Here is an 8,764-nt window from a genome sequence, read left to right as displayed (position 1 = left end):
AGATGCACAACTGTAACAAGTGCCGTCAGACTGGGAGAACCCGCTCGCCGCAGGAGCAAGAAGGGGAAAGGAGAGAGAATTTGCAGCGGATTTTTTTTTCGGATCCGCGTTTTCGCTTGGTAACAATGCAAGGAATGCGCGCATGCGCTCTCTCCCCCTCCCTCGGCGGGGGCGGAGTCTGTTTTGAATATTCCACGTTCAAGCACCCAATGAGGAGCCTGAGGAAAGGAGCCCCCCCCCCCCCCCCACTCCCTCAACCGACCACCCCGGGGAGGAGGAGGAGGAGGGCGGGGCGGAGCGCTGCTGCTGACGTCACAATAGCGGTGGGGGTGGATTGACGTGTGTGTGTGAGAGCGAGTGCGGCACGTTGGTTGGTTGGTGTGTGTTTGTGTTTGTGTGTGTGTGTGTGTCCATGTGTGTTTGTGTGTGCGTGTGTGCGTGCGCGTGTGTGCGCGCGCGAGCGCGCGGGCGGAGCGAGCACTGCTCGCCCGCTCACTCACTTTCAGTCCGAGGTGTGCGATTAAACAAAACGCTTGTATGACAGCCAGCCAAAGCCAAGGCGCTAGATCGCTCGCTCGCCCGCCCGCCCGCCCGCTCCAGCCTCCTCAAGGAAATTCCGCTTCAGTTTTTTTTTTCGTGAGGAAGGAGAGAAAGAAAATCCCTTGCAGTCCTGAAATTTTTTTTTTTTTTTAAAAATCGGAATCCTGCATCAAAAAAAAAAGAGGGAGAAAAAATTGTGGAAGAACTCTGCTTCGCAGTTTTAAAAGGCAATTCCGATTCTGTTGGGAGTGAGTTAAGGGAAGTGAAGTGAAGTGGAGGGGAGAGGAGAGGAGAGGGGAGGGAGGGGGGGGAAAGAAAGAAAAAGAAAATTAAGAAGCCGGGTCAACTCTGTTGAAGTCTTTTAACCAGGAAGAAACTTTTTTTTTTGGGAAGAGAAAAAAGATCTTGTGGTTTCTTTTTTTGCATGTTGCTGTCTTGTGTTCAAGAGGCACTGGGGTTACGTTTCCATCTGTGAGTTACCGTGCTTTATGAGTCGTTGTATCCCAACGTCAAGAGAAGAGTTTGTGAAACTTTGGCTGTGATTTTTTTTTTCTTGCTGGATTTTTTTTAAAAAAGCATAAAAGTTTTTTTTTTGGTTTTTAATTTTGTTTTTTTAAAAAAAAATTTGTGTGTGGCTTTTTTTTTTAATTTTTTTTTAAAAAGTGCGAAAATGGCTCCTTCTGGGATGTACCTGGCTGTAAAGTTGTTCGCAGTCTTGCACCTTATTAATTTATTGGCTCAGAGTGGCCGAGCTCTGGTGTGCTTACCGTGCGATGAATCCAAATGCGAGGAACCGAAGAACTGCCCTGGGAGTATAGTGATGGGCTTCTGCGGCTGTTGCTCCACTTGCGCCAAGCAGAAAAACGAAACTTGCGGCGGAGTGTACGGACTGTACGGCACTTGCGATCGCGGCCTCCGGTGTGTGATAAGACCTCCTTTCAATGGCGATTCCATCACCGGCTACGAAGTTGGGATTTGTGAAGGTAATGTTATCCAGCGCCGAGTTTAACATGGCGCGATTGCGCACACACACACACAGAGGCACAACTGTAACTTTGATCGAGCGAAGTTAACTCTAGTCGCTATTTTCATTATTTCAACGGGAGGGAAGACAGCATTCGTGCTGTTCTTCTAATGATATATATTTTATTTTAAAATTGCATTTGTGCAATCTCGCCCCCCTAATCGGAGCAAAAGTGAAGGACCCGGGTTTGCCCGAGTTGTTATTATTTTCGAAAAGCAGTGCACCTTTCTGCGGCTTTGGTGGGTACAGATTTTTTTTTGCATTGGTTCGTGGCTGAGTTGACCGCACGGTTCTTTTTTTCTCTCTCTCGCATTGACGTGATGCTCCGAGATGACCTGCACTTCGCTGGATTCACTTTTTTTAAAAAAATATATATATATATGCACATCCCCAGCTGAGTGATCTGGCAGAATGTACAGACGATCCATTTTTTTTTTGCTGGGTGTTGCTAACAGATTCCTTGCTGTTTTGGGATTCGGTGCTACAAGCCCTGCCTTTCACTGTGGGGTTTTTTTTTGACAGGAATGTTTGCAATGTCTTGCTTGCGTATCAGCTCCTAGATTTGGAAGGCACACTGCGCCTCAAGGAAGGAGCTCGGTTGCAGAGGCTGCTAGCTGTCGATGTCGGACGCGGGGCTTCTCTCTCTCTCTCTCTCTCCCCCTGTTTAACGGGGGTTGGTCGGACTGCAGAGCGGCCACAAACTAAAAACACAGCAGGAACTTTTCATTATAACTTTCACCCATTCCCGTAGTGGAGGTCACTTGGGCCACCCGTCATTTATAAAAGGGAGAATGCAGCAGTACAGGTGTGGACCCCACTTCATGGGGGTTAATAATAATATCCGATTAATATCAGCTTAACATATTGGTTAAAATGACTCTAAATCCCACTTGGTGAAGCAGGCTTTACTGTATATTGGAAGTAGCATCGTAAGCTCGAGCTCAATCTTATCACGCACTCGTTATCATTTGCAACAGGACTGGACCTGGGTTTGTAAATAAGATCGGCGTGACTTCAAATGCAGGGTCTGTCTTTTTTGGGAAGCTTAATAGAATCAAATTTGGCGAGAGGAACGAGAGAAATAAAAACATACATGTCAGCCAATTTTTCAAATATATTGAAAACAGTTGCCTTTTGCAAATTTGGCTTCAATGTGATCCGGGCAGACCTCGATTTTATTTAGTCAACTAAGTTTTTAACAATAGAATATATGATGCATCTTTCTCGAGGGAACCGTAGTATAAAAAATATCTTGCGAATACTTTTCAAACCTTCAACGCCTCCCTCCCCCGTTAATTCTTACTATTATTTTCATGTGCAGAAACTTGCAAACAAGAGACTATGAGCTTTCATCCTTGAAAGATAGGCGGCAGCAATGAGTCTTGGAAAAGAAATTCTCACGATGGAGCAAACAAAACAAAAAACTGAATTCAAAATCTCTTCTCCTCCAGGAACTTAAATCGATCGGTTACTTAATTGTTTATCCAGCTACTGTCGCAGTTACTAATATCTAACGTTAGTTCAGGCTGTGTGTGTTTGTTGGGGGGGGGGGGGGTAGAAGCTAGGTACGCAGCATGCGTGATAAATATGTTTGTTTTGTAAAGGTAACAACATTTGGCTTTGGGGGCAAGGGTTTTCTTCCTAATTCCTAGGCAGCAAGGAATGTCAGTGTTTTTTCCTTTCTTATCCTGAAAGTTTAGAGCCCTCCGCCCTCTCTCCTTCATATCCCGAGGATTTCCTTTACAGTACCAATGGGAACTTTTCAGGCTCGGTTCCAACCCTGAAGCACATGATAACCCAAGTCAAGAACTGAGACTTAAAGATGCCACGAAGGAGAGCGGATCTAGCAGAACCCAAATCCATAAGCTGTATTTCCTAACTTTTAAACACAACAGGGTTTGTGTTTGTATTTTATATGTTCTTAATTTTGGCATGAAATTCTGAAGCAGAAGTCAACCAGGACAGGTCTGCTAAAGCTGCTATTTAAGGTTCCCCGATGTCAAAGCAAGTTTAACCAGTGAGTAGCTGAGCCATACAGCCCAGGAAGGTCCTAGGTTATTACATACTAGGTTAGATGATTTCAGCAGGGGCAGTAGCAAGAATGCTATGGTTGGCCTCATCAACCTTGGGTTAGAGAAGAGAAAATCTTCCAGGGTTACCGCTCCTAATCACTATGCAATGACCTCTGCCGGAAGCCTGATAGGATGAGGACAGGATTGGGCTTGGCTAGGATGCCACCTGCAGTCAGAAAAAGCTGACATCTGAATACGGACTACTTAGCTGAAGTACCAGAGGGCAACCAGGGTCTGTGGAACCATACCCCAATAAGGAGTCAATGTCTGTAGAAAAGAAGAGATAAAAAGTGTTATAGATCTTACAAACCTGATAGCCTATGAGAATTATATGATAATTGAGGTGTGGTCCACAGTGCAAGTGGGATAATGCAATCACTAACAGATTTATCACCATGCACTATATTTATACCCCACTTTAACTGAAAAAAGCCCAAAAGTTAAAGATACTGTAAAATTGGTTAATTTCACAATTTTTTTTCACAATATTCATTCATGGCCTTAGTCCCATGAAATATTTTATTGGAACATTGATACATGGTGTATATTGTATTGGACTCTAATATAGTGTGCGAGCAGACAGCATGTTAACTGCAAGACCAGCAGCCTGTTGTTCCAGCTGGTAACTTCCTCCATGCTGCAAAGGACAAAGTCCTGGCTCTTTATATGGCTTTCTGGATAAAATCAAAGGACCAGCGAGGGGAAGAAATACATTGGCGATTACAACAGCTAACATTGTATTTTGTGCCACCTGGGACTCGGGAGTTACAACATGCTGATGTCACTAGAGTGAAGGGGAAGCGGAAGATTTTTTTTCAGACGTGAGGGATATCAGAGACACCTTGGAACACTTTACCACAAGTGGCTATCGAGACAGAGACTATAACATCATTTAAAAAGAATTGGATAAGTATTTGAAAAGGAAGAATATAAGAGGATAGGGAGAAAAAGCAGGGAAATGGGATTAGAATAGATAGCTCCAGTTGAGGAGCTAGTACCCGCACAGGTTCTGTGGGTCAAATGTCCTCCATCTGTCTGATCATTTCTGTGATGCTATTTCCAGTTTTCCAGTATTTAAAACTGAATTAAGTTGATGCATTGATTATGCTGTTAGCAATATGGGACATTCTTGCAGTGTCATAAATTTCCATTATGTTATCTTCGTGAAATGCAAAAAAAACTTCATTATTGATGAGATGATGTCCAGTGTGGTTTAAGTTGTCATTAAACATTGTTCTAAAAAAGCTCCCCTAGTGGCCTTGGTGAGTAAATGCAGGGTGTGGTGTGGTGCTGGACCATACACATCAGGGAAGCCCCAGTTCATTCACTAGTGAGCGCTGAAATAGCTGATTTCAGCCGGAGGAGCAGTGAGGGTGCATCAGTTGTCCCGTTGTCCCTTGAGATAGGGTGGAGAAAATCAGCTCGGGCTCCTGCTCCTTGTCGATATCCAGTGAACTGGAAGATGCAAGTCAGATGAGGCCAAGATCTGGCACAGCCACGGTGCATCCACAATTGAGCCTGTCAGCACTCACTGTCTAAACTCACACATGAAGAATGGGCACTTGGGGGAGGTAGAGCAGAACTCCTGGTACCTGTGGAACTGTATCATAACATGAGTCGGCAGATTCTGGACAGGAAAAAATGAAAAGAAAAAAACACGGGTATAAACAGAATTCAACATAAATACCCAAACTAATGCAAAACTTAAATATATATAAAGTATAATTTGTGGTAGCATTTTATCAAATGTTTTTACATTATCATTTAGTTGTATTTACAGAGGTCCCAGGGCAAATATATAACATGTGACCTGCAATGCGGGAAGAGAAAAGATCTGTTCTGTTTTCTTTTAAAATCTGGACCTGCCATGATTTGCCATGCTCTTTGTTAACTGAGCAAGAATATTCAGCATGGACAAACTGAAAAATAAAATGACAGCCATTGACAAGCGTGTGTACACAATAACTGCATAACTTGAAGCCAACCAGCGGCTGCACTCTGTGGGGTTCGCTCATGCCTGGTGTCTGTACCACAACTGTGTCACACATCAAAAATGATAACTTCTGGCTCTATTATGTGGGGAGGTGGAGGAGCCTTTAGTTGCTGATTATTTTTAAAGGCAACTTGATGTTGTAGGACATACATGGGTTACTTAAGTACTTTCAATTATTGTCTTCCCCCCTCCCCCCCCACCACCCCACTGTTCTGATATTCCCTATTAAAGCCAACAGCATTGATTGAATTTGAATGCTTTAAAGAAAGAAACATTTAAAGAACTTTGGAAACCAAACCATGTAGAAAGTCATCGGTTATTGAGAGCCAGAGAGAAATATATATAAGAATATTTAGGAGCAAATCCATAAATTGGTGACTAAACTAGGGCCAAGATTGTGACTTGCTTAATGCCTAAGCACAGTTTACAGCAACACACAAATAGTAGGTGTATGTTTTGATCTTGGGCACGTTCTGAGAATACTTTTCTTTCAGATGAGAACTGGGAGGATGACCAGCTTCTTGGACTTGAGCCCTGCAATGAAAACCTAATAACAGGCTGCAACATAATCAATGGGAAGTGTGAATGCGATACCATTCGGACCTGTAACAATCCATTTGTCTTTCCCGGTCGGGAAATCTGCCTGTCAGCGTTAAAGCGAATTGAAGGTGAGTAAGCACTGAACGTCAATAACGCACTTCAGATTAGGAGTTGTAAATTTGGCATTGTCTTCTATCCCAGATCACACTAACCATTGGCCACATATGTAAACTGATGGTTTAGTGGGTGTGGACAGATAGAGAATTGGTGAGATCATCTTGTAGCGTTCTTTAGACTGACGTCTGTCTTCACTCCACACCCACTGAAGGCCAAATTTCCTCCTTCTCCCTCTCTCCCGTGGCACCTATAATTTATTTGAAAGTCTCTGTTCTGTCTCAGAATTCTGGATGCTGTTTTCTTAAATTTCCATTTGTCACCTGGCTGTTATTTTTCTAGTACTGTCAAGAAAGTTAGTTTTGCAGACATTTCAGCACAGAAGGAAGCCATTCAATCCATCGTGCCCATGCTGGAGCTATCCACTGGAATCTCATTTCCCTGCTTTTTTCTTGTACCTTTTAATATCTTTCTTCCTTAAGTATTTTTCTAGTTCCCCCAATAGCCACTAACTCTCTACATGAAAAAGCTCCTCAAGAACAATTCCTCATAGTGCTTCACAGTTTGGGGAAGGTCAGACCCAATAAGAAATAGGAGGGACGTTAGGGGAAGTGGCTGAAAGCACAGTCGAAGAGTTAGGTTTTAAGGAGGCCTTTGAAGGAGGGAAGCGATACGGCAAAGGCAGAGGGATTTACCGAGGGAATTGGAGTGGCAGGGCAAGAGAGTTGAAGGCTCTATCACTGGTGGTAGAGTGGAGGGAGGGGATCACACACACAAGGCCAGAGCTGGAAGATTTGAGGATAGAGCAATGACAATAGGGGGCAAGGTTCAACTTCGGTAGGGGCACAAAACGGGCATATCAGATTCGCCACTCGTTTATACACCCAGTACGGTTTTCCTTTCGGTTGAAGTCAGTGAAAAAGAGAATCCAGCCAGGGTGTATAACGGGCGGCCGATTCGCTACTGCCTGTTTTGCACCCTTGCCAAAGTAGAATTTTTACCCCAGTAGGGTTGGAGGAGGTTGCAAAGGCAGTGGAGGGATTTTTTTAGACCTGATTCTTTGTGTATCTAGCTCTAGTCTTGAAATTATTCCCCTTGTTACCAACCAGTAGAAATAATCTTACACTATTTACTCTCTCAACCCTTTTCAGAAGTTTGAGCAGTTCTGTTTGAACCCCCGCCTCCCTTACAGACATAGTTTTTTAGTCTCTCACTATAACTATATCCTTTAACCCTTGGTATCACCCACAACGGATATTACACCATTTCAAAAGCATCAAGCAAAAACATGGATTTACCCTATACCCTTCTTTAGCCTGGTCCTCCATATTGCCTTTGGATCAGTTAAAGTGAGAGACGAGCTAGAGACACAAGAAACGGGGTCAGACTTTCAAGTGGGATCAGGAATTCCCACATTCCATCACATTAAAAATGGCAACTCTGTCACTGCACGCTTTCATTAGCATTTTAATTAAATGTTATGGATTTAAAAATACATCTATCATTATATATATATATATATATATAATTTTGCTTCAATTTACCAGGGTGTTAGCAGTAGAATCATTGTGCTAGCAATTCTCCTCCTTAAAAATTGCTAAGTTGAAAATGAGCCATGGGGTTCCTGACAGTGTGTTAATGTTTGGAGGACATTCCTCTGTACACATAAGTGTAAAAACCACTGCTGTATGGTACAGTGAACACACAGATGGACCGCTTTTAATAAGTGCAGTTATAATATTCACCGGCAGTTCCAAAAGTCCAAAATGCCCGCACTCAGCCGAAAGCCAAGCGGCATTTGCTTCTGTGCCCTATCTTATAGGAGGCTTAAAACATTCAAAATGGGTCAATGTGGAGGGGGTGCCTGCACCTAGCTAACCGTAACACCAGCACGAACCTTTAGTTTGGTTTAAAGCAGCAGCACGTCTTAAACAGACAGAATCTGGGCCTCACTGGAATCCGGGAGTTAAAATAGTGGCTGGCGTGAGTGCTGCTCCAAGCCAGAGGGAGCAGGACGCTGCCTCTGTTTCAACCTCCCGCATGCCCCATTAACGTCGGGTGGTGGGGTGGAGCCGGGATGGGTGTAAAATTGCAGTTACCTGAAGGAAAGCATTACCTATTAGCAGTTACCTGAAGGAAAGCATGTTTTATTGTGTGCAGCAACAAAAATAACATGCTAATAAGTCAAGATTTAGAAATCCACTGACAGATGGATTGAAATCTGATAGCCTCGGGGACCTGTTAGGGTCCGGAGACACCAGTTTGCAAACCTGTGCCCTAGAGGTGAGTAACAGGTACATCTGTGTTACTAACCCGTCGCATTCTTTGGTATTGTAGCCACTCTCTGTGCTTTCAAAACAGAAGTGCCGTGGTAAAAGTAACATAAAACTACATGGTCTCCCACCTTCGGGAAGGATGGGTTTATTTTTGTTTAAAAAGGAAAGGACTCGCATTTACATAGCACCTTTCACAATCTCAGAA

General features: G+C 43.6%; 1 protein-coding gene across 3 annotated transcripts in view; it reads left to right on the top strand.

Moving 5' to 3' along the window:
• The first annotated feature begins 398 nt into the window (after positions 1-398).
• Positions 399-8,764, top strand: part of crim1 (cysteine rich transmembrane BMP regulator 1 (chordin-like)) — a 171,247-nt gene continuing 162,881 nt past the window's right edge. Inside the window, exons 1-2 of one of the 3 annotated variants that reach the window (XM_067988671.1) lie at positions 399-1,523; positions 6,124-6,297. In XM_067988671.1, coding sequence (XP_067844772.1) covers positions 1,211-1,523; positions 6,124-6,297 — 487 coding nt within the window. In that variant the 5' untranslated portion in view covers positions 399-1,210. The remainder of the gene's footprint in view (positions 1,524-6,123; positions 6,298-8,764) is intronic. The other 2 variants (XM_067988670.1, XM_067988672.1) reach the window with 2 other exon arrangements.

Source organism: Heptranchias perlo, chromosome 8 (genome assembly GCF_035084215.1).
Source record: "Heptranchias perlo isolate sHepPer1 chromosome 8, sHepPer1.hap1, whole genome shotgun sequence".
In the NCBI taxonomy this organism is placed as follows: domain Eukaryota; kingdom Metazoa; phylum Chordata; class Chondrichthyes; order Hexanchiformes; family Hexanchidae; genus Heptranchias; species Heptranchias perlo.
Note: the sequence above shows the minus strand (reverse complement) of the source record. Positions and strands in the feature narration are given on the sequence as shown.